At 41.1% G+C, this 26,807-nt stretch overlaps 1 protein-coding gene across 1 annotated transcript in view; it reads left to right on the forward strand.

The window, feature by feature from the left end:
* The window catches only part of PIP5K1B (phosphatidylinositol-4-phosphate 5-kinase type 1 beta), a gene marked incomplete at both ends in the record, with an annotated part of 190,551 nt that overhangs the window by 25,216 nt on the left and 138,528 nt on the right, over positions 1–26,807 (forward strand). The window contains 2 exons of the mRNA XM_079706716.1: positions 19,421–19,462; positions 20,923–21,053. Of these exons, the coding sequence (XP_079562842.1) occupies positions 19,421–19,462; positions 20,923–21,053 (173 nt within the window). The remainder of the gene's footprint in view (positions 1–19,420; positions 19,463–20,922; positions 21,054–26,807) is intronic.

The raw sequence follows: 26,807 nt of genomic DNA on the forward strand, positions 1-26,807 counted from the left end.
CTAAAAAATTAAAACTGGTACTGATGAACCTAGTGGCAGGGCAGGAATAAAGACATAGACATAGAGAATGGACTTGAGGACACGAGGTGGGAGGGGGAAGCTGGGGCAAAGTGAGAGTAACATGGACATATACACACTACCGAATGTAAAATAGATAGCTAGTGGGAAGCAGCCGCCTAGCACAGGGAGATCAGCTCGGTGCTTTGTGACCACCTAGAGGGGTGGGATAGGGAGGGTGGGAGGGAGAAGCAAGAGGGAGGGGATATGGGGATATATGTATGCATATGACTGGACACTTTGTTGGACAACAGAAACTAGCAGCATAGTGAAGCAATTATACTCCAATAAATTATAAAATATATACTTTATATACTTTATACTTTATTAATATATATTATAATATATTATATATATTCATAAAATATATTTAAAATATATATTTTAATATATTAAAATATTTTAATATATTATACATGAAATATTTATTATATATAATATATAATATATATTATATATAATATATATTTAAATATATATTGATAAAAGTCCCCTCTGGCCTACTTAAAGAGTTTGTCATGAAAATTAAACTAAGGGGAAAAAATTAAACTGGGACAGAAAAGAACTGGAAAGAAGAAGCAAAGCTATTTTATACTATGGTATATGTCTGCTTCTATACCATTTATTATTTTTCTCATCTATTTTTTATAGATCAAGAAACTTAGTTATTAAAAACATTGTGACTAATACAAATCGAAGCATAAATGGAAAAAAAAAAAATCCAGTGATCCCTGCCCCAGGAAGAAGTTTCATTTCTGTTTTTGTTCTCTTTATTTGAGTAAATGTATAGCAATTAAACCCACCTGTTTTATGAAGTCAGAGACCTTACCTCCTGAATAGTGACCAATGGCCCTGCCAGCAGTACTGGAGCACTGAGAGGTGCTGGGTTATTTCTCCTCCTTAACTAAAGACATTCTTTTAAAAACTGAAGAAGTCAGTGGAATGAAAAGAAAAGGTTTGCAGTCTCTTCAAGTAGGTGATAAAAGATAGAACAACAAGATCTTATATTACCACCAGTAGTTCCAGATGTATATTCAATGTCCCTGTAGGTCTTAGCCTCCCTTAAGGAGTTGTAATTATCCCCTCCCATTCCCTAAAACAGCAACAACAGCAGTGCGTGTGTGTGTGTGTGTGTGTGTGTGTGTGTGTGTGTGTCTGTCTGTCTGTCTGTCTGTCTGTCTTCATATGCAGCAAGAGCATAAGAGGTAGGGGTGTAGGTGGGCAGCGGTTAGTAACCTCTCAAAGTAAGCGGGGCTAATACAAGGCTGGGAAGGATGGATAAGAGAGTGGAGGTTCCTCGAGGGTTTCTTTTGGCGGAGAGGGGTTGGTTGTCTGTCCTACACCTGCCCTATGGAAAGCTGGTAGACAAGCCTAGGTTCTAATTCCTTTTCTAAAGATTACAAAATGCCAATATTGTAGTGAAACCTTTCTACTTTGGCCCCGTCTAGGAAGCCTTTCAATCGAGTGCCCACGTCTCCGTGTACCTAACTGGCAGAGTTCTGTGAAACTGTCTCGTGCGAACTCTAGAGGAGTGAGGCTTGGCTTGGCCCTGACCCACTTCCACACCTCTGGGCAAAGAGAGTTAACCATGAACTTGCTGGTCCATGGAGAGCACAGATAAAAAGAATAGAAGCTTGCTTGATATTGCTTGGAAATAGGCCCACACAGCCAAGAAACAAGTAGACAGACTAACCATAGAATTTAGCTGGGTGTGTACTAAGTTGAGAAGCACAGTTGGCAAAGCTGATATCTCTGTATTCCTGTGTCCAGTTATGATGTCAGATGTGTTGATTATGAGCATGGACTCAGGGTTAACAGATCTGGGGTTAAGGGCCAGCTTTGTCACTTCCTCATTGCATGGCTCTGAATAAGCTTCTTTATCTTTCTGAACTAGTTTCATCTTGGGTAAATCAGGAGTAATAGTTTTACATTCCTTATCAAGTTGTGTTGACGATAAATGCACCTAAAGGAGAAAATACCTCTAACACACTTAGGACAATGCCTAGATGACAATAAACCCTCAGAAAATGCCAGCTATATATACGTCCATGCCACTCTCTCACTTTGTCCCAGCTTACCCTTCCCCCTCCCCGTATCCTCAAGTCCATTCTCTAGTAGGTCTGCAAACGTAAAATAGATAGCTAGTGGGAAGCAGCTGCATAGCACAGGGAGATCAGCTCAGTGCTTTGTGACCACCTGGATGGGTGGGATAGGGAGGGTGGGAGGGAGGGAGATGCAAGAGGGAAGAGATATGGGGATATATGTATATGTATAGCCGATTCACTTTGTTATAAAGCAGAAACTAACACACCATTGTAAAGCAATTATACTCCAATAAAGATGTTAAAAAAATAAAAAAATAAAGATGGCTTCAGTCACGTGGGAAAAAAAGAAAATGCCAGCTAGATAGGAGAATGGCAAAATGCTCTCAATGTGCTTCATTCATTCCCCCCCTAAAAGGAATGAAGCAGAAGTATGGCAAGAAAGATACTACCAGGGCTTCCCTGGTGGCACAGTGGTTGGGAGTCCACCTGCTGATGCAGGGGACATGGGTTCGTGCCCCGGTCCGGGAGGATCCCACATGTCGCGGAGTGGCTGGGCCCATGAGCCATGGCCGCTGAGCCTGCGTGTCCGGAGCCTGTGCTCCGCAACGGGAGAGGCCACAACAGTGAGAGGCCCGAGTACCAAAAAAAAAAAAAAAAAAAAAAAAAAAGATACTACCATAATGTAAAACAATTCCAGCTAAAGAGACCTGATTGCTTCTCACCACAGGGAAGCTAATCCTAAAGGTCCTTTTCAACCCTATAGTGTAAGATTCTAAAGGGATAGGTAAACACGCACTTTTACAGTTTCACTGTATGTCTCTCTGCCCAGGTGTGTTTCTCAACCCTCCAAACACCCAGCAGGCTGTTGGTGTACATCCCTCCAAAAGAATCCCCTGTCCCTATCAGCCGATTATGGAGTGCATCTCTTATTTGTTATTGCAAAAAAAAAAAAAAAATTGTGAATATGGGTATAAATTCTTCTAAACTACTTTCAAATTTCAAAAGCTATCTAGAGAAGTGCAAATTTTTATTATAGTAAAAAGGAATAAAGAAGAACTATTTGGTAGATGATGAAGAATACCTACAGTTTCTGCCCTGTGAGAGCTTATAAGTTTAACAATAAAAACTCCTAACAGCAGGCATGGAATCTTATTCATTTTAGAGTTTCCAGGATGATTATTTTGTAAATGCAGTTTAATTGGTATAAAATATTTGAGCATGTTATTAGTGTATAAACATAAAACAGGAAAAAATTATGAAGTTAAAGGCAAATAATACAATGAACACACAAAGAGAGTCTGCTTCGCTAGTGGTCAGGAAAATGGGAACTAAAACAGCAAGATTTGCAAAAATTAACAATATCAATGGTACCAGTGTTGGTGAAGGGTTGATGACAGGTGCATTATTCTGTTCTGTTGGTGAGTGTACAAATTGATTAAATCTCTTTTGGAGAGCATTTTGGCAGTACCGGCAAAAATATAAATGTGCATATCCTTTAACTCAGCAGTTCTTTTTCTAGGAATCGATGCTGCAGAAATTTGCAGGAAAGAAGTGTGCAAAGTTATATGAGCAAGAACATTCATTACAGCATTTTTTGCTATTAAAAAGAGAGAATAAAAGGGTTTCCCTGGTGGCGCAGTGGTTAAGAATCCACCTGCCAATGAAGGGGACATGGGTTTGACCCCTGGTCCATCCAGGAAGATCCCACATGCCGCGGAGCAACTGAGCCTGTGTGCCACAACTACTGAGCCTGTGCTCTGGAGGCCGCAAACCACAGCTACTGAAGCCCACGTGCCACAGCTACTGAAGCCCGCGTGCCACAGCTACTGAAGCCCGCGCACCTAGAGCCCATGCTCCATAACAGGAGAAGCCACCGCAATGAGAAGCCCGCGCACTGCAACGAAGAGTAGCCCCCACTCAATGCAACTAGAGCGATGAAGACCCAACACAGCCAAAAATAAATAAATAATTTTTAAAAATTTAAATTAAAAAAAGAGAATAAGAACCTCAATGTCTATCAATAGGAGAGTAGTTAAAACAGTTGTTTTTACATACAAACTGTGAAAACCTGTATAACTATTAAAAATAATGAGAATCTGTACAGATAGACATGGAAGGATATTGTGTGAAAAAAACAAAGTGCAGTAGAGCATGAATAGCAGGATCCCATTTTTATATTTTTTAATGTATATACATGTGCATGTCTTTTCAGTGTGTAAAGATAACATGGAAGGATACACACTAAAGAAGGGATAGTAGTTAACCCTGAAGAGGAAGATTGAGAAAGGCACATTTGTGTTTTACTTTCTATAGCTGAGTTGTTTGACTTTTTCTCAGTGAGTGTGGGCTACAATTTAATTTTTTAAATTAAGCAATGCTATCTGTGTAGACATTTCTCTTTGAGTTTGAGATATTTTTGAGTCTGCATCACTTTTCAGGTAAAGAGCACTTGGTCATAATATCATAGGTTTATAAGGAGTTGGAATATAGGTTCAGTTACATGTAAAAGCAAGAACCTGAATAACTGAGTTAAGCCAAGTTGAAATTTGTTTCTCTCTGGCATAAGAGTCAGAGGTAATTTACTTCCTCTTCGAGTCATCAAGGGCCCAGGTTTCTATCTTGTTTTTCTGTCATCCTCAATGTACAGCTTCCAGATGAGGAGGGCTGCTGCAGCTCCGGCCATCACAGATGCAGAAGACATTCCCCTCCCTGTGAACAGTGTGACCTGGGAGTTGGACACATTTTCTCTCACATCTTGATGGTCAGAAATTAAACATGTGACTACACCTAGCTGCAAGAGAACCAAGCAAACTACCCAATTCGAGCTTCTGTTAGCGTCTAACAGGGGTTCTCAGCCTCGGCACTGTTGACATTTGGAGCTGGATAACTCTCTGCTGTGGGGGCCATCCTGTGCATTGTAGGAGCAGCATCCCTGGCCTCTGTCCAATAGATGTCAGTAGCACTACTCAGTTGTGACCACCAAAATTGTCTCCAGACACTGTTCCATGTCTCCTGGTGGACAAAATCAACCCTTATTGAGAACAACTACTAAACAAGAAGGGTGAATGGATACTGGGGACAACTAGCAACATCTGCCATAAGCATTGTGTTGTTTCCCCCAAAACAGTGCTTAGCACCAATGTAACAGTTTATCTTTAAAATTGACACCCACTTACCAGGAAATATAATACTCAAGACTGTGGTAAGGTAGGTTTTTTTGATTCTAGAAGGATGAAAATTCAATCCTTTCTTATTTTTATTTATTGAATCTACATTTGTATTTGTATCAAATAGATACTATTTTTATTCGAATATACAAACAAATGAAACTTTCTTCCCTAGTCTGTAGGGTAGCATTAAGGATATTACACTGTGCCACATTTGTGATGAATGTCTCAGTCTACACTGTAATATTTATAAAAGACTAATATAGCAGCATTCATAATACTGTTCTATCCTAAATCAAAAATTTAATCTGCGGTTGATGGCATATCTCTTTCTTTTTTTTTTTTTCTTGTATGATCATTTTAAAACTCTCATTTTGTTTTTTGTTTTTTTGTTTTTTTGTTGTTTTTTTTTAAAACATCTTTATTGGAGTATAATTGCTTTACAATGGTGTGTTAGTTTCTGCTTTATAACAAAGTGAATCAGTTATACATGTACATATGTTCCCATATCTCTTCCCTCTTGCGTCTCCCTCCCTCCCACCCTCCATATCCCACCCCTCTAGGTGGTCACAAAGCACCGAGCTGATCTCCCTGTGCTATGCAGCTGCTTCCCACTAGCTAGCTATTTTGTGTTTGGTAGTGTATATATGTCCAAACCACTCTCTCACTTTGTCACAGCTTACCCTTCCCCCTCCCCATATCCTCAAGTCCATTCTCTAGTAGGTCTGTGTCTTTATTCCCATCTTCTCTGTAGGTTCTTCATGACCTTTTTTTTCTTAGATTCCATATATATGTGTTAGCATATGGTATTTGTTTTTCTCTTTCTGACTTACTTCACTCTGTATGACAGACTCTAGGTCCATCCACCTCACTACAAATAACTCAATTTTGTTTCTTTTTATGGCCGAGTAATATTCCATTGTATATATGTGCCACATCTTCTTTATCCAGTCATCTCTTGATGGACACTTAGGTTGCTTCCATGTCCTGGCTATTGTAAATAGAGCTGCAATGAACATTTTGGTACATGACTCTTTTTGAATTATGGTTTTCTCAGGGTATATGCCCAGTAGTGGGATTGCTGGGTCATAAGGTAGTTCTATTTTTAGTTTTTTAAGGAACCTCCATACTGTTCTCCATAGTGGCTGTATCAATTTACATTCCCACCAACAGTGCAAGAGTGTCCCTTTTCTCCACACCCTATCCAGCATTTATTGTTTCTAGATTTTTTGATGATGGCCATTCTGACTGGTGTGAGATGATATCTCACTGTAGTTTTGATTTGCATTTCTCTAATGATTAATGATGTTGAGCATCCTTTCATGTGTTTGTTGGCAATCTGTATATCTTCTTTGGAGAAATGTCTGTTTAGGTCTTCTGCCCAGTTTTGGATTGGGTTGTTTGTTTTTTTGATATAGAGCTGCATGAGCTGCTTGTAAATTTTGGAGATCAATCCTTTGTCATTTGCTTCATTGGCAAATATTTTCTCCCATTCTGAGGGTTGTCTTTTGATCTTGTTTATGGTTTCCTTTGCTGTGCAAAAGCTTTTCAGTTTCATTAGGTCCCATTTGTTTATTTTTGTTTTTATTTCCATTTCTCTAGGAGATGGGTCAAAAAGGATATTGCTGTGATTTATGTCATAGAGTGTTCTGCCTATGTTTTCCTCTACTAGTTTGACAGTGTCTGGCCTTACATTTAGGTCTTGAATCCATTTTGAGTTTATTTTTGTGTATGGTGTTAGGGAGTGTTCTAATTTCATTCTTTTACATGTAGCTGTCCAGTTTTCCCAGCACCACTTATTGAAGAGGCTGTCTTTTCTCCACTGTATATTCTTGCCTCCTTTATCCAAGATAAGGTGACCATATGTGCGTGGGTTTATCTCTGGGCTTTCTGTCCTGTTCCATTGATCTGTATTTCTGTTTTTATGACAGTAACATATGTCTTGATTACTGTAGCTTTGTAGTAGAGTCTGAAGTCAGGGAGCCTGATTCCTCCAGCTCTGTTTTTCGTTCTCAAGATTGCTTTGGCTGTTCGGGGTCTTTTGTATTTCCATACAAATTGTAAAAATTTTTTGTTCTACTTCTGTGAAAAATGCCAGTGGTAGTTTGTTAGGGATTGCATTGAATCTCTAGATTGCTTTGGGTAGTATAGTGATTTTCACAGTGTTGGTTCTTCCAATCCAAGAACATGGTATATCTCTCCATCTGTTTGTATCATCTTTAATTTCTTTCATCAGTGTCTTATAATTTTCTGAATACAGGTCTTTTGTCTCCTTAGGTAGGTTTATTCCTAGATATTTTATTATTTTTGTTGCAGTGGTAAATGGGAGTGTTCATTTCACTTTCAGATTTTTCATCATTAGTGTATAGGAATACAAGAGATTTCTGTGCGTTAATTATGTATACTGCTACTTTACCAAATTCATTGATTAGCTCTAGTAGTTTTCTGGTAGCATCTTTAGGATTCTGTATGTATAGTATCATGTCATCTGCAAACAGTGACAGCTTTACTTCTTTTCTGATTTGGATTCCTTTTATTTCTTTTTCTTCTCTGATTGCTTGGCTAAAACTTCCAAAACTATGTTGAATAAGAGTGGTGAGAGTGGGCAACCTTGTCTTGTTCCTGATCTTAGAGGAAATGGTTTCAGTTTTTCACCATTGAGGATGATGTTGGCTGTGGGTTTGTCATATATGGCCTTTATTATGTTGAGGAAAGTTCCCTCTATGCCTACTTTCTGCAGGGTTTTTATCATAAATGGGTGGTGAATTTTGTCAAAAGCTTTCTGTGCATCGATTGAGATGATCATATGGTTTTTCTCCTTCAGTTTGTTAATATGGTGTATCACATTGATTGATTTGTGTATATTGAAGAATCCTTGCATTCCTGGAATAAACCCGGCATATCTCTTCTAAGGGCAATTAAGTGGGCATAATTTACCACTGCTGAATATCTTAAGAGTATAGTATTTTTATGTTAATGAGAAATGTTTGCTGAATATGTTTTTCCATTCCAATGAGAGTACGTGTTTCACTGCCAGTCATGTACATAAGGGAAAATCATTTAAAAGAGAGCACAAAACACCTTTTCTTTTTTCTGCCTTTTCCAACACATTTAGAGAATCAAATCTTCCTTCCAACAAGTGGATACACTGGGATCTTGTTATAAAGGCTGCTTAGTAGTAAGGGAAAATTAAACAGAAAGTGAACCCATCTTGGGCTTCTTCCAAGGTGGCTGAGTGCCTAATGTGTCAGAATGACCTTGTTATGAGGCAGTTTCACCACATAGAAGGTCTTTGCAGGTGCAGGGGAGGATATCATTATAGTGGTGCTCCAGTATTCTTGTTTTCAAAAATGTCAGCTGCAGAAATTGTATCAGAAAAGTAGTTTCCAGCTGTGAAAATAACAATACCCCAAAAGTATGAAACCACTCATACTGGGAGAGGGGAGTAGCCATGTCTCACTGCTGGGTGAGCAAACACTGTGTGCAGAGACTAATGGTAGAACTGGACCTGGAAGAGTCAGTGGGGAGCAAAGGAGAATGGAGACAACATTGAAGGCAGGGGGATCAGCGTGGGCAGAGACCAGGAATCACATGGCAAGTTTAAGCAGGAGAGTTTGGCGGAAGGTGTAGAATTGTGCGAAGGCAGTAGGGTCTGTTGTGTGGCCTAGACAGCAAACTGTCCACCAGAATTTGTGTTCCCTCTTCCATAGCAAAGCTGGGATTGGAAAGCAGCTGCAAAGCAAGCCCTCCTTGTGTCTTGGTGAGGCCATGTGGTTCGTCCTTGCTAATGGACCGTGAGTGGTCCACTGTCTTTAGCCTAGAGGATCTGGATGGCAAATGGATGGCAGACTCAAATTAGATCACTTGAAGAGAGTTTAAGAAAGGCACTGTTCGCAAAGATGCAGGAGTGGATAAGGAAACTACAATGGATAGTATAGTATCATGAAGCCCAACCCTACCCCGTTAGCTCTTTTAGACCTGAGAGAGAAGAGAATGGTACAGTTTCTAGGAGTTAGAATAGGAGTTATCTGGAGAGGCCCACAAGAAAGGAAAGGAGCTGTAACCCTCAGAATGACACAGCAGTCTGAGTCAAACCCGAGGTAAGGGAAGGAGGGGAGTGGACACCCTGATGTCGCTCTCCAGCCTCTCTTCAGTCTTCTGTGGAGGCGTCCTATTGGCCAAATCCAACTGGAAGCCAGAAGGATAGGAAGTACTTTAATGTAGTTGTACAGGGAATGTTCCAGGACACAGAGTAGGATGGAGAATGTCTGAGTAGCAGACCTGGGGTAAATATCCTGCACGGTGACTTCTGGCAAAGGTAGTCAAAAGTGGAAGGTGGGTGTTCCTTCCCCATTCCTGCTTCTTCTATCAGCCAGCTGGATTTGGAGGACTTCGAGACCCTAGGGGATGTCAGAGCCACAAGGATACAGGATGCCAACCAATAGAGGGAAGCGGAGCACCAATCAGGGACCACCATGGAAGACTATTCCTGATTGAGAAATCAGCGTGTATAGAATTAAGACACCAGATTTCAGGGCTGTGCTTTTTACAGAAGTTAGAATTTGGAAATTTATGTATTACTGCAGTTAGCATTAGCAGGAAGTAGATTGTAGAAAAATTTTGAAGACCAAGCAAGGAATTGAGGTTCACTTCTACAGATAGTGAAAAAACAGTGAAGGTTTTTATGCTGGGAGGTGGTGTTAAAAACAAAAAAACCAAAAACCTGAGAATGATGAGTCTGGCAGTCATGTGACAGGTGGAAAGGAACACAGAAACCAGTTGATGCCACTGACCACAGCCCCACGTTTTATCGGCAGGACCTGTGAATTAGTGAAGGACAGTGCAAGCTGAAAGGGTGCCAGTCCTCCACACGGAACTTGGGAAAGGAGGTGGTCTCAGACCAGTGCAGTGATCATCCTGGTCTGTGAAAGAGCTTGGCTGGCCCATGTGAAATGTGGAGACTGGAAAAAGAATTTTGGAGAGAGTTGTTGATGTCATGAGTTACCCCCATGAGGGGGGGCGGGGGTTAGGAGAGGGTTTGCCCGTCATCTTAAGCCTAAGGAAACGGGGCTTCAGTGAGACCACTGTGAATGTGATATGACCCCTGCAGCCTGGGGGATGCAGTGAACTGTGTAGTATTTTCTGGGAAACTGAAAGAACGAGAGAATTGTTGGTCAGCTGCTCTGATGGTGGCAAATCTAAGAGAGGGCTCTTAGGGAGGGTGGGGGATAAATGAAATGTGACCAGTTGAGGACACTAAGCTAGAGATAAAGCTGCTGTGTGGTCATCACTGAGCCTGTCCAGGTAAGGACCTGGAGGAACAACATGGACCTACCAGCCAGAAGGAGATGTGTTCTTCCCCTAAAGGGGAGATGCAACCACCATGTGGAGGGGTAACTGCCGATCCTGTGAAAGCAGCATGCAAGAGAAAGAGGTGTACATATACACCTGGTGAGCCTTGAGTGCCTGGGGCATCTTACAACTGTACCCCTGTCCTCAAGTCAGACCTTTCCTGCTCCCTCCGGCAAGCAGTCAGAAAAGAGAAAGAAGCCTCCCCAACCCTTCCCCTTCCCATAATAAAGTTCACTATGATTACACTTCATAAGAGTATAATAGTTACGTGTGTTTCTAGCGTAGAGGCCTTGACTTAAAAGAAAACGAGATTTTAAAAAATGAGCAAATCCTAAGCATGCCTTTGTCATCCTTCAAAATGTATTTATAAACATAGTAAAAGCGCTTTCATTGAAGGACGTTTCCACTCCTGCCTGGAACACAAAATTTAGAAACTCTGAGAAGTACAAGACTTGACAGTAAAAAAATCACCCAATATCCCACAACCCAGAGATAATCATACAGTTTGATGTATTTCCTTCCTGTCTTGTTTTCCTCTGTGGATGTGTATAAAACATTTGGAGTTTCTCTTTTTCAAATTTTATTATATGTATTTTGTATCCTGCTTTTTTAATGTAATTTTTGTTTTGTTTTGTTTTTTTGTTTTTTGTGGTACGCGGGCCTCTCACCACCGTGGCCTCTCCCGCCGCGGAGCCCAGGCTCTGGACGCACAGGCCCAGCGGCCATGGCCCACGGGCCCAGCTGCTCCGTGGCACGTGGGATCCTCCCGGACCGGGGCACGAACCCGCGTCCCCTGCATCGGCAGGCGGACTCCCAACCACTGCGCCACCAGGGAAGCCCTTTAATGTAATATTTTAAAAGTTATAGCACATTTTTAAAATATGGTTTAAATGAAGGCATAAGTTGACTGGAGTTTATCAAATAATTCTGTCAAATATTTTAGATCTGTACTTGGACTATGAATCAATGATATGAATGAGAAAAGAATAGAGAATTTAATGCATAGCTTTAGATATTCCAAATTGTGACATTCATATTATCAAATGAAGGAGCCACTTGTTGAGACTGTTGTCACTTCAAATTCTTCATCTGGTTTTCTCAGTTTCTCTGAAGCCATGTTTTCCTGATTTTCTTCCCACTCCTGTAATCACTCCTAAATCGCCCCCAAAGGTTCTCCTTTCTCTGTCTCCACCCTGACTCTTGACTATGCTCAAGGCCGTTCTAGAGCACTCCCCTTTCTCCCTAGGTTACTCGTCCAGCCCTTTGGTTTTCAATACCATTTATATGCTCAGAACACTCAAATTCAAATTTTCAGCCCAAACCTCTGTTCTAAGCTCCAGACTTGTATCTTGACACCTCCTTTTGGATGTCTCACTGGCATCTCAAATGGAACTCTTAATCTTCCCCCCAGAATATGTTCCTCCTTCAGTCACCCCAACTCAGTAAAGCAACCTCAGTCCTCTCAACTGCTCAAGGAAAACACCAGGAGGTGTTTCAGTACTTTTCTCTCCCTCATTTCTAGTTCATAGCAAGTTCTATTTATTTCCCTCCAAAATGTATTTCAAATTCAACTCTTCTGTCCATCGTCTTGTTCATCACCCTACTCTAAGCCATCCACATCTCAATATGAACCATGACCATTGCCTCCTGATCACTTTTCCTCATATGTTCTCTCCAATCTGTTCTCCACACAGCAGCCAGAGTGAACTTTTTCAAACTAGACAATAACCGTTCCCTTATTGAAACACATCAAACCCTTAACAGGATCTATAAGGCTCAGACCTAGATTCATCCCATCTTTGCAGCCTCCAATTCCAGTGTTCTCCCTGATGCCCACCTTAATTTACCCACAGTGATTTGCTTTCAGGTCCCTAAACTGCTACTTTTCTATGCCTGGAAATCGATTCCCCTGACCTCCTAATGTGACTCTCAATTCCTTGAGGGCAAGGACTCTGGCCAGGTCACTTCTGTATCCCCAATTTGTAGACGAGTGCCTGGCACATGGTGGGCATACAGCCAGACTCCGTTCACGTGACCTGTCAACTCACCTTTCACATCTCAGCCTGCATGTCATTCCTTCTAGAACTCTGCTAACTCCCCCATTCTAAACTGGATCCCCCAATCCCGCTTTCGGCCTCAGTCACATCACACTGTTGTTTGTATCACTGCCTATTATGAATGTGTATCTTTATTTTTTATTTTATTATTATTATTTTTAACATCTTTATTGGAGCATAATTGCTTTACAATGGTGTGTTAGTTTCTGCTTTATAACAAAGTGAATCAGCTATACATATACATATGTCCCCATACCCCCTCCCTCTTGCGTCTCCCTCCCTCCCACCCTCCCTATCCCACCTCTCTAGGTGGTCACAAAGCACCAAGCTGATCTCCCTGTGCTATGCGGCTGCTTCCCACTAGCTATCTATTTTACATTCGGTAGTGTATATATGTCCATGCCACTCTCTCACTTTGTCCCAGCTTACCCTTCCCCCTCCCCGTATCCTGAAGTCCATTCTCTAGTAGGTCTGCATCTTTATTCCCGTCTTGCCCATAGGAAAAAATGCTGGAGTCAAACCTGAAATAGAGTGTGGTGTGCAGAATCATGGGGACGCCAAAGATGGCCACAGCCTAGTCTCTAGAGCCTGTGAATATGTTACTTTACATGGCAAAAGGAACTTTGCGGAGGTGATTAAGTTGAAGATCTTGCGATGGGGAAGTGATCTTGGATTATCCAGATGGGCCCAATGTACTTACAGAGGTACTTGTAAGAGGGAGGCTAGAGAGTCAGAATCAGAGGAGGTGTGATGACAAAAGCAGAGGGGAGACAGAGAGATTAAGAGAGATTTGAAGATGCTGCTGGCTTTGAAAATGGAGGACGGGGCCACGAGGCAAGGAATATAATTGGCTTCTAGAAGCTTGAAGGGGCAAGGAACTGGATTCTCATCTACAGCCTATAGCACACAGCCCTTCCAACACCTTGATTTTAGGACCTCTGACCTCCAGAACTGTACGGTAATACGTTTGTGTTGTTTGAAGACACAGAGTTTGTGGTCATTTGTTACAGCAGCAATAGAAAACCAACACAACAAGGAGGGACTGGGGAAATGGGTTGGGGAAGCTGCAGGTGAGAGGCAGTCCCACCTCCTTTCAGAAGGCTTTAGGCTTGCCTGCTCACGAAGTATCCCATGTCCACGGTCCTACAGCCAGTTTTGTGCAAGCTATCTCTTTCTTTTTCCTTAATTCTCTCATGGGGATGAGCAAGAAATCTCTGCCCTCTTTGCTGATTTCAGGTTCAGAGACAGGAGGGAGAACCTAGAACTGGACTTGAGCTGTCAGATGAGAAAGAGGGGCCAGGGTCTCCCTGGCTGAACAAGGATTGTCTCCTCTTGCTCTTAAGAGGTGTTACGGAACCATTTTGTTTAATGGCCTTGTTTAAGGTGCTTCTCAGTAAACATCTCTGACTTAGAATTAGTCTCTCTACATCTGTGGTTTTGAGAAAATGGATGTTCTGAGATAAAGAGAAAGCATTAGACCCCCTCCTTGGAAAAAAACACACATACCAGAAAATTTCACACATAGTAGTTAGGGGTTCATGGACCTGTAAGGTCCCCTTGCTCAAAGGATAGTGTGTGTGTGTTTAGGATCTTTTTTTATGTTGGCATGCAGGAGTCAGTGGGAGGTCCGGAGGGTCTAATATCATAGATGGTTTCCGTGTCAAGCTAAGGTATTTGGAGTTAATCCTGTGGTGAGGATACTACAGACCCATTAGAAGGCTTCGAGCAAGATGGTGACAAGATTAGATCTGTGTTTTTTAAAAAAATCACTCTGGTAATGTATATATTGGCTATAATCCTGTAATTAGGTTATCAGATCACCTTAGGGAGGAAAATGCTGTTGACTTGAAATGTTTTCATACTTCCTTTTAAAGCTGGTGATATCAGATTGCATATTAAGTGATCTAATTTCATAGACAGTGTGCTGTAGAAAGCAGTTTCCTGTAACCAATGTAAGAGCATTAAAATCTTACTGTTGTCAGCATCACTGCTCCCCTAATAGTGGGTTTACATAGATGCTTAGTCTCATTGATAGTATCATCATTTAATTATCTGATGGTTCAAGTGTGTCTCGGCTTCAGTCAGATCCGTCTCCTGCAGAGAAAATTCAGGCAGGTAAAGCAGTGCACACTGGTAGAGCACTGAACTGGTACCTTCCAGACCAGAATATCACTCCTGGCTCTACCACATACTAGCCAGGGGACTTAGGTCAAGTTAATCATCCAGAGCCACAGTTTCTTTATAAAATGGGTGTTAAAACCCTACCTACCCACATAACAACTGTGACAATCAAATGCAATCATTAAAAGGTAACATTGTGGAAACCGTAACAGATTATCCAAATGCAAGCTGACATTAATTTTCTTCTTAGTATTGCCATCATTGCTGAACAAATTTGGGTTAGTAAAGAGAAGCTATGAAATTAAGTGTGTGTGGTTTGCCTTTGTGGTGTGGTCTGGTTCTTTCTCCAAGTCTCAAAGGCTTTAGAGGTGTTCCTAGTATCCACACAATATGTTGCCTCCACTTAGCCCTTGAAAAAAACCCCGAATTAAAAATAGACCCTGGGGCTTCCCTGGTGGCGCAGCGGTTGAGAGTCCGCCTGCCGATGCAGGGGACACGGGTTTGTGCCCCGGTCCGGGAAGATCCCACATGCCACGGAGCAGCTGGGCCCGTGAGCCATGGCCGCTGAGCCTGCGCGTCCGGAACCTGTGCTCCACAACGGGAGAGGCCACAGTAGTGAGAGGCCCGCGTACCGCAAAAAAAAAAAAAAAAAAAAAAAAAAAAGACTGTTTGGCTGTGTTCTGAAATCTAAACCTATATGTTTTCACAGAGGTCAAAGGGGAAATGGTCACGTCTCAGCATATTTAGAGCATATGCAAAGCCACACAGAGCAAATTGGAGGGGCTGAGTGTGTGTGTGCGAAGCTGCCAACTCATTACAGACTCACTGCTCTGTTGGTGGCATCCCCGAGGAAGGAGGAGAGGAGTTTTCCCTCAGAATGTTCAGGGAAAGAACTGCTGGTTCTAGAAGAGCACTACACACAGCAGGTTCTTTGTCATCATGATTTACTAGTCTGCTAATCAGAGACGCTCCAGCTAGCATTTCAAAGTGTTTTCGTAATTTTAAAGCACATCTTGCTCAAGAGTGATTGTGTCAGAAAATACTATGGTTTCTTCCATTCTGGCCTCCGCGCCTAATGTCCAATGGGAAAATGTCAGGTAATGGGGCCTTTACTGCTGGTGGCTCTAAAAACCACGTGCCACAGTGAATACAATCAGACGTTTCCATGAAATAGACAAGATGCTTTTTAATTATACCCAAATACACCAATGCTAAAGCATTTAATTTTACACAAAGATGGGGAGGAGGAAACCTTGAGGTAACGATCCTCCCGTGGCAGCAAAATATCTCCTTTTGTTTATACCTCCCAATGTTAGTAGTAGTGACCTTAACAATGGAGTTCATACTGGTTTACCAAGTGGTTTACAGGTTTTTCTTACACTTACCCATGGTTGAGTATGATTAGAAGCAAATAAAATATTTTATCCCTATTTTCATCAAAAGGAATGGCTCCCACAGAGCTGCTTCCTTGGCTGAGGTCAAACAGCCAGACTTAATAGAGAGCTTCCAGCTCTGATTCCAGGCTCATTTTGGAAAAAAAAAAAAAAAGAAAGAAACACTGAAGTAGCACGGGTTTTGCAGCCAGACTACCACGCGCTAACAGTGTGAGTGGGGCAAGTCAGTTAACTTTGCTGAGCCTTAGATCCCCAACGGTAAAATGGGTGTGATTGGCGCTACCCTTCAGTGTCCTTGGAAGGCTTCAGCGAGGTCAGAGATTCTAACGTGTACTTTATAAGCTGGACTCAGGAGCCATACTCCCCAGGTACGAGTCCCAGCTCCACCTCTTCACTAGCTGTGTGACCTAGTGTAAGTTACTAAACCTTCCTGAGTCAGTAAGATGGAGATAATAATAGTACCTACCTCACAGGGTCGTTGTGAAGATACAAGAGTTAATGTAACCAAAAGCACTTAGAATAGTGCCTGCCTTTTTGTAATCACTCTATTATAAGTGTGTGCTATGATTATGGTAGATTGTGATTATAATTGTTGTTATCTATATATTAAGTGCCTGGCACAAATAGTTGATCAAAAAAGATTAACTTTATTATGATTTCTTTTATATCTCTCTTCAAAGCCCTTGAATTTTAAGGAGCCTGAAAGGAAAGTAATAGTATTACAAGTCTGGTTTTTGGTTTAACTAAACAGATGTCAGCGGGGTCCTTTCCAAAATCTTATTCCTTCGGGGATTCAAAATTTAATCTTATACCACAGGACAGAGATTTTTTTAATGCTCCTTAGAGCAAGAGCAAATGCTTGAGCCTCACCGCAGACCTTCAGAATCAAAAGTTCTGGAGATGCAACCCGTAAGTCGCTTTTCTTTTTTTCAGTGCCTAATGACTTTTTCTTAAGACTTGCTTCTTAGAGTAGTTGTAGGTTAACAGCAAAATTGAGAGGAAGGTACAGAGGTTTCCCATACACCCCCCTGTACCCACACATGCACAGCCTCCCCATTATCAGCATACCCCGCCAGAGGGTTACAACCGATGAAACCACATGGACACATCGTAATCACCCAAAGTCCATAGTTTACGTTACGGTTCACTCTTGGTGTTGTACATTCTGTGGGTTTAGACAGATGCATAATTATGTGCATCCATCACAAAAGTATCATACAGAGTATTTTCCTTGCCCTGAAAATCCTCTGTGCTCCATCTCTCCTCCCCCAGCCCCTGGCAACCACTGATCTTTTCACTGTCTCTGTAGTTGTGCTTTCAGTCTGTTTTAACAAGTGTCCCAGTGAATCCCCAACTTTCTAAGGTTTGAAAATACCAGGTATATCCTCCTGCACCTTTGACCACCCTCTGTTCCTGGGAGTGTGGGAGGGGGGACGTGGTGGGTGGTTGACGAAGAATTGGGTACTCCATGTTTGATAGGTGTTCCAGTCCAAGAAGCCCTAAGCGACTGAATTAAGCAGAAATCCAGGTAGTTCTGGAAGCAAAGTCGGGGTGGGGTGTGGTGAAGGAAAAGCAGTTTGAGAGCATGTGAGTCTGTTGATAGGTCTGGAACAGAACGTTTTGGGATGTTGGGTCCTCTGGAAAATGCTGATGTCGTGTCTTGCGCCGTACTGCCCTGAATGCTGGATAGGAGAAGAGAAATTTGAATTTTTATGTGAGGTTAAAATGAGAAAAATTCATTTCAGCCTTCAGAAGTCAGAGCTATTGGTACAAAAGGTCACTGATGCCAATTGGCATTGCTGAGCTCAGAGCGGGAGTATTAAAATAGCAACTTTTTGTTTTTTAAGCACTGGTTGCGCTATTTGGGCTTGACTCTCAGTCTTTTGCCATCTTGCTGCTCTGGGATCATAAGTAAAAAGGCATGTGTAAAAAAGAAAAACACCAAGATGTTTCTCTTACCTCCTGCAGGGACAGGGATAGGTAGTTGTCCTCACACTAAGGTGATGTAATATTTGCAGTGAAGTAAGCAGAGCGATTAAATGATGACTCCATGGGAAAGTGATTGTTACTGCTTGTATAGTGGAGGTGACTGAGCGGTATGAATGATCGTGGTCATTTCAAGGGAAGTTAGCAAGTATTTATTGGGGACCTAGCCCTGTGCAAGGTGTGGTTTTTGGGGGGTTCAACCTTGGTTGACAGGATTACTGAACCTTGAGAGAGGAAACCAGTCTTGGGGGAGGTGGGGTGGAATGGTTGTAAGATAAAATTTAGTTTGGTGCCGTATATACTGTGTTTGTGATGATAGAGTAGCATCCAGGTAGGTTTCAAACGTCTGAGAGTCATATGCATAGAGCCAGTATTTGAAGCCATTAGGAATGGATTGATTGCCTGCATAATTAAAGAAATCTAAGGATCAAGGATCAATCTTTTAGGGACACTGCAATTATAACAAATAAAATATGAGAAGTTAGTGAAGACATTAGAGACTATCAGAAAAGGTGGAGGTGGGCCCAGGCCCATGTTCTATCATAGAAATCAAAAGGATACATTTTTTCAAGGAGATACGTTTTTGAATGTTAAAAGCAAGAAGAAGTAAAAAAAAAAAAAAAAAAAGCATGTGGGAAAGTGGAGATGGGTCTTGGATTTGCTAAGTGAAAATGATAACTCAAAAGGAATATATTTTTTTATAAAACAGATGATCTTTATTACATTCATTTAAGACATGGTTTCTCAACCTCAGCACTAATGATAGTTGGGGCTCGATAATTCTTTGTTATGAGCTGTCCTGTGCACTGCAGGATGTTTAGCAGCATCCCTGGCCTCTACCCACTAGATGCCAGTAGTAACACCACCACCATCACCAGTTATGACAACCGAAAAATGTCTCCAGATAATGTCAGATGTCCCTGGTTGAGAACCACTGATTTAACTATTTATTTAGCTCCTGCTGTGTACATGGTACTACATTAAACACTGCAAGGCATAAAAATATGCCACACTTTCACCCTTAAGAGGAATGCATTCTGATTTTCCTAAATTAAGTTATTCTGCTATTTCTCCTATTATGTTGGTTAAAAGTATTTATGTACACATGCACACACACACGCACACACACACACATACATGTTATTCCCCCAAGATAACATTGTCAATTTAATTATGGATTAATATTAGAAAAGTAGTAAATTGGAAATACTGGTGTTCCAATGCTATGTGTTTTATCATAGATCAGTGAAGGAAATTTTGATTATGGACCCATGGCAAAACGAGTAAGCAATTTTCAAATTAAACTTTATATATTCCATTTCATTTCTCTAATGATTAATGATGTTGAGCATTCTTTCATGTGTTTGTTGGCAATCTGTATATCTTCTTTGGAGAAATGTCTATTTAGGTCTTCTATATCACCTCACACCAGTCAGAATGACCATCATCAAAAAAATCTACAAACAATAAATGCTGGAGAGGGTGTGGAGAAAAGGGAACCCTCTTGCCCTGTTGGTGGGAATGTAAATTGATACAACCACTCTGGAGAACAGTATGGAGGTTCCTTAAAAAACTAAAAACAGAACTACCATATGACCCAGCAACCCCACTATTGGGCATATACCCTGAGAAAACCATAATTCAAAAAGAGTCATGTACCACAATGTTCATTGCAGCTCTATTTACAATAGCCAGGTCATGGAAGCAACCTAAGTGTCCTTCGACAGATGAATGGATAAAGAAGATGTGGCACATATATACAATGGAATATTACTCAGCCATAAAAAGAAAGGAAATTGAGTTATTTGTAGTGAGGTGGATGGACCTAGAGTGTGTCATACAGAGTGAAATAAGTCAGAGAGAGAAAAACAAATACCGTATGCTAACACGTATATATGGAATCTAAAAAAAAAAAAAAAAAAGGTCATGAAGAACCTAGGGGCAGGACGGGAATAAAAATGCAGACCTAGAGAATGGACTTGAGGACGCGGGGAGGGGGAAGGGTAAGCTGCGACAAAGTAAGAGAGTGGCATGGACATATATACACTACCAAACGTAAAATAGATAGCTAGTGGGAAGCAGCCGCATAGCACAGGGAGATCAGCTCGGTGCTTTGTGACCACCTAGAGGGGTGGATTAGGGAGGGTGGGAGGGAGACGCAAGAGGGAAGAGATATGGGAACATATGTATATGTATAGCTGATTCACTTTGTTATAAAGCAGAAACTAACACACCATTGTAAAGCAATTATACTCCAATAAAGATGTTTAAACATTTTTTTAATATATTTCAAAGGCTCAAATTATTTTTTGCTCTCTCATTTCTTATGAAGACAAACACTCTTCCTGATCCATAGGTATGTTACAGAACTTCTGATTTTTTAAAAACTGCAATGGTATCAATTATCCTTTGGTAGAAATTATAATTCTGTATGTTGCAAGTGTTCTACCAAGTTTCTAAGTTCTTAATAAAAGAAAGCTGGAGATTTTGGACTGTAATTTGACCTTAGGAACATTTATAGGAAAGATTACCACCAAAATAATTTCATGGCCAGAAGTGTCCTTGATGTTTGGAAAGTACTCTCCATTAAAAGAAGCAGCCTGTCATCTTTCCAAACCTAGCTTCCTCTTTGCTTAGGAACAAGAAAGGAAATCTAACCTCACTCTCCTGTTTTTGCTGCTTGTGACATTGAACAAGGCCCCAACTACTGAGGCTAACGCTGAAATCCTTGTTGTCCCTGCAGACTGCATCATCTGCCATCAGAGGTGCTATTCAGCTGGGAATAGGATACACAGTGGGTAATCTCACCTCCAAGCCAGATCGAGATGTTCTCATGCAAGACTTTTATGTGGTGGAAAGTGTGTTCCTACCCAGGTAAGAACGTTGTTACTTGTGATGATTTCCATGCTAAGGAACCTTCGTTGTGACATCCCCATATTGAAGACTTTCTACCAGTACAAGACTTTATTATCCATGCATGTGTACATCATGTACTGATGTTCATGTTAGACCTTTGGCTTGCCCAAAAGCAATCCAGTTGCATCAGGCGTCTTGCATTTGTATATGGTGATGGTAAATAGGGTTCATCCTTTGGACCAGTTGTAATTAATTAGTTGTGATAATGCCTAGAAGACCCTATGGAGAAAGACTCTGAGATTCAGTGGGAAAGAGTACAGTAATCACAGAGTAATGCCTGCATAGGTTTAGAAAAAGAGGACACCCAAGACGCAGCAGCTGGTGCCAAGTTTTTGCTAGCCCTAATTTAAAAGGTGAGTTGGGGGATGCGCATTTGGGCCTCCTATCTGAGTACACTCATGTATCTCCTCTTTTAACTTAACTTTCCTCCAGAAAACTTACGAGGATCCCCCTATTTGGATGCCGTATTTGCAAAAGCACCCAAGTTACCCATACATATCACCTCTGACTTTATTATACTGGGCAGGGGGAAATCAAACTAATAAGTCTGAGATGGATGGCAGGGATGGTTGCACAACAATACGAATGGACATAATGCCACATAACTATGCATTTTTAAATGGTTAAGATGGTAAGCTTTATATTATACATGCTTTACCAAAATAAATAAATAAATAAATAATTTAAAAGGCTGATGCTAGCTTAACATTGGAAGAGAGCTACTCGTTATTAAATTGGAAATGTCGCTACCACAAACAGGACTTTTCAAAAAAATAAAAATAAAGATATTTGATTTGGGGGCTTGGGGGCAATTATATTTTCTTCGGGGCTGTGAGGATTGACTTGTCATTTATTTTAAAATAACTGTTTCTCTCCAAAATAAGCCAATTTTATTATCAATTATTATTTGGCTTGTGTGAGAATGGTTGGACTGACACTTTGCCTCTCAGTGTTCTCATTGCCTTATTTTTTTAAAAAAAACCTTCAGGGAAATGGTACTTACATTTATTTTTATGTCCAGGTGTCAACTGCCTAGAAATAAAACCTTTAGGTGAGGGTGTCCATGTAGTCACAACAGAGCCCATAGATAAAAGAAAGTCGGCTATGAGCCCAGACAGCTTCATTTTGCTTTAAATGCTCTGGGCTGAAGAACAAAGTTGGTCTATGCAAGTTTTAAAGTTTGTTTCTCTAGGTTTCCCTAGCAGCCACAAGAACTAGTTTCCATGTAGAAAATGGACAACCCCAAGGCCTAAGATATAATCCTGTCTGCTCATGACACTGCTCTTCTTTCTATAGCTGGAAAATGTCCGTTGTGTTTGTTTTTAACAATCTATCATTCCAAAAAAGTATGTAGTAACCATTTTTTCTCTTTAAAGTCAGGAGGTTATAAGTTTATCTTAATCTTTTGGTATGTTCTGTTAGGCTCAATTTCCTGTAAATTAGGCTCAAATTCCTGTAAATGTGTTTCCAGAATATTCTAATTCTCATGGTCTTCTAGGGCCTCTACCCAAATATTCCAACCTTATTTTTTTCTTCCACTGCAAAGAACAAGAGGAGCAGAGACCTTTTGTAAGAGGCTGGTGGCAGTGAGTTCAGGATGCTGGAGCAGCTACAGCTCAAGATGGGTGTACAAAGAAGGGCAGGGTGCTCCATCCTGGCTCATCTTTTCTGCTCATAGTGTCCAATCAACAGAGCCAACCATTGATGGGAACCACAGGAAGGCATGGCCCAAGCATACGGTCCCCAGGCCAGCAGCATCAGCATCATCTGGAACTTGTTAGACATGCAGATTCTTGGGCTCCCCCCAGATCAACAAAATCAGAAACTCTGGGTCTGGGACCCAGGAATCTGTTTTAACAGTTGCTCCAGGTGATTCTAAGCACATAAAAGTTTGAGAACCACCGAGCTAGCACATTGCTTCCCATTTTAGAGTGACAGTTGTTCTAGTTGATACCAAGTTTTGTTCTTGGAGCTCATAAAACCCTAAATGAGGGGCTTCCCTGGTGGCGCAGTGGTTGAGAGTCCGCCTGCCGATGCAGGGGACACGGGTTCGTGCCCCGGTCTGGGAAGATCCCACATGCCGCAGAGCGGCTAGGCCCGTGAGCCATGGCCACTGAGCCTGTGCTCCGGAGCCTGTGCTCCGCAAGGGGAGAGGCCACAACAGTGAGAGGCCCGCCTACCGCAAAAAAAAAAAAAAAAAAAACCCTAAATGATTTTTTTTTTTTTTTTTTGCGGTACGCGGGCTTCTCACTGTTGTGGCCTCTCCCGTTGCGGAGCACAGGCTCCGGACGCGCAGGCTCAGCGGCCATGGCTCATGGGCCCAGCCGCTCTGCGGCATGTGGGATCCTCCTGGACCGGGGCACAAACCCGCATCCCCTGCATCGGCAGGCGGACTCTCAACCACTGCGCCACCGGGAAGCCCCCTAAATGATTTTTTAATATCTTAAATATCAAAATTACATCTGTTTAGCAACTGAATTATACACGACACTGTATGAGATACGTACAACAAGGAGCACATAACTGAGGTCTTCGTAGGCACTTTTTAGGCCCTTTGAGTGCCTTGATTTCTTTTGTTCACTGACAATTTATCGTAAGCATACTGCATCATTATGATTAAGACAAGAATGAGATTTTTTTTTCACCTTTTTATTCAGGAGTAAGAAACCAAAGTTGGACCTGGCTGGATTCTGTATCTTTGACCTTAACTCTATATTCCAGGATAGCAGCAGCAGCCGCTGAATGGCACACATGTCACTGGTGAGGGGAGCACCCAGCTAACTGACCCTATTTAGAGGAGTCCATTGTCACATTTAAAATAGATCATTTAAAGCATATATAGCTTTTAAATGTCAATATGACATTAAATGTTTGATTCAGGCAAAAATTTCAGCAGATACTATATTGTTTGTTTAGAGAACATCTGTGCTCCAGATGCATTTATATGAAGCAGAAGAAACTTACATTGGGTCTTGTCTCAGTTTCCTCATCTGGGATCAGTTTCTTCATTGGTTTAGCAAAGGGATTGGACCCAGTATTTCTCAATGGAGGTGCTATTGGCTTTTTTTGGATGAGATAATTCTTTGTGCAAGACTGCACATTTGTCAACCCCAGGCCATGCCAGTAACTGTAGCAATCAAAATGCCCCCCAAAGTGATGGATAAATTCAGTATCTTGATCATGGTGGTGGTTTCACTGGTATATGCATAAGTGAAGATTAATAAACTTTATACTCTATTGTATGTCATTTATAACTCAGTAAAGGGGCCAAATAATGCTCCTTCCCTACCTGCCCATATGCCTGTGGATGAGTAGAGAAAGGTGGGCAGGACTGGCCCTTGTTGAAGCAGCTGAAACATTCTGAAGTCTCTGGTGGCTTTAAAATTCAATGCATTTATCTGGGTCATAGAACTAATTGATTAGGGTACCTTGAGATGTTTTAATTTACCACTGCTAGGAAGCTGCTGGTTCTGTTTCCCTTAGCAACAAATTCATTGTTATTTTTTATTTCTTTATTTTAAAGTGGCTCAAAGTTATTTTCAGATATTATGTATTTGCACTACAGATTATTTCATTTTGTAGATGGAGAAAGCTCTGGACCTTTCTTTGAAGGTCCTTTCTGGACCATCCTTTGAAGGATGATATAATACCCTTTTCAACTATCTGGTTCCATTATCTTCAAAGATCACAAAGTAGATGAGTAAGAGAACCATGATCATATCTTAATCTTTTGACCCCCAATTCTGTGCCATGATCAGAAACTCAGGGTTGCAGATAAATGTTCCCATGTAAGTGGAGTTAGGAAGAAAGAGGACGTTTTATAATGTTTCTACCATGTAAACCTGAACCTGAACTGGCAACAGGAGGCGAAGTTTATGTGCCAACTATGGACCAAGCATAGTTTTATTAATAATATTTATATAATATACATTATTCAATTATTGTTATTACTTTCATCTTTACCATAAAAAAGCCATTTTATATATGAAGTAACTAAGGCCCTGGAATGTTAAGTGGCTTAACCCAAAGTGATAAACCAATAAATGGTAAAGCCGGGATTTGAACTCCGGGGTGGCTGGCTCCAAAGTTTTGTTTCTCCCAACGCTATGGTGATAAAGCACAGGAACAGTATTTCTGCATTTTTGAATCAAAAAAAAATCTAGAATTATGAAACTAAATCTACCTGTCTGGCCCCTTGACAACCAGCTTGAATCCATCCCTCTGCTCCCCTGCAGGAGACACCATCACTGCCTTCTCTGGAAAGCTGGCAATAAAAGTTTATATATCTTTCCATATTCAAGAATAATTATCTAACCAAAGAATTTGTAAAACTCTCCTGAATTTTCATCTCCTCACTTACGAAATGGAGTTTAGCTTGATGTGAGGACCATTGCAAAGCACAGACTGCCCTTAGATTGATGGATGCTCTTTGGGATTTATTTGAATCTCCAGGGAATACCCTCAAAGAGAGGAGAGAATTCCACAGAACTACTGTAAGGGTGAAACATTATTCTAAATGACAAGCAAACATATATGTCAAAGGTGCATATAAGTGTTGCCAGATATCAGTGCTAGACGTTATGGTTTTGACAGACTAGCCAACCACCTGCATTTCAAGTTTCACTGACATAAACTCATCCAAGAATCTATCTGTATCAGGGGTCAGCACACTACAGCTCAAGAGAAAAAGCTGGCCCCCTGCCTCTTTTTTTAAACAAAGTTTTACTTGTAACACAGCCTCATCCAGTGGTAACACAGCCTCGCCCATTCACTTACATATTGTCTATGGCTCCTTTTGCACTACGACAGCACAGCTGAGTAGTTGCAACAAGACTCTAAAAAGGTTGCCAACCCCTGATCTATACAGACATTCCATACCAGGTTTTATATAGATGTGGATAGAACACAAAGCTGCCAGAATATTTTTCTCTGGATTAAATGAGAGGTGTGACTGTCACTGGACAAGCCAATAACACAAGGTCCCTTCAATTCAAAACTTTTAAAATATTTGTTCAACATTTATGTAGCGGGGATGGGGAAAAATGATTTTCTGTCAATAAAAATTATATACCTTTTCCTTTAACTCAAAAATGAAAGATTTATTGCATGCACTGAATATTATATAACATTTTAACTTATTTGAAATTGCCTTGAAAACATAATTTCCCAGTGTGGTAATAACTACTTGAGAAGTTTAACATTTACATGATGAACAACGATATCACATGTTCCCCAGATGCATTCTTCTGGGTTCCCCAAATGACACCCCAGAATACATTCTTTGGTTTTGGAATTTAAGCTGTCTTCAGCTACTGACTTTTAAAGACTGGCTGTCAGCTGATTCACCTCAAAAGATGGTGCAGCCTCGTGTTTCACAAGGCAGCTCAGGGGTAGCCATCACAGACGTGCTCAGTAGAAGGAGGTTGGCACCAGCAGGGGGGTTGTGTCTGTTATTTTCTTATGTTTGTTTTGTTTTTCCATTCAAGAGCACTGTCTAATTTGGCAAGAGAGAGGACCAATTTCTGTTTCACAGGTTAATTAGTCATATGTGAAAACTGAGTGATCTCTACCTTGCCTGAGTTGGCAGAGGCAATTAATAATGCTTAAAGCTGCTTCTTCATACCCTGACTTACAAAGGTCCACTTTGAAGACTGGCTGCCACCACTAGTTTGTTACTGGACTGTAGTGTCACTTGTCCAATTGTATTGCACT

Source organism: Hyperoodon ampullatus (assembly GCF_949752795.1).
Source record: "Hyperoodon ampullatus genome assembly, chromosome: 6".
Taxonomy (NCBI): Eukaryota; Metazoa; Chordata; class Mammalia; order Artiodactyla; family Ziphiidae; genus Hyperoodon; species Hyperoodon ampullatus.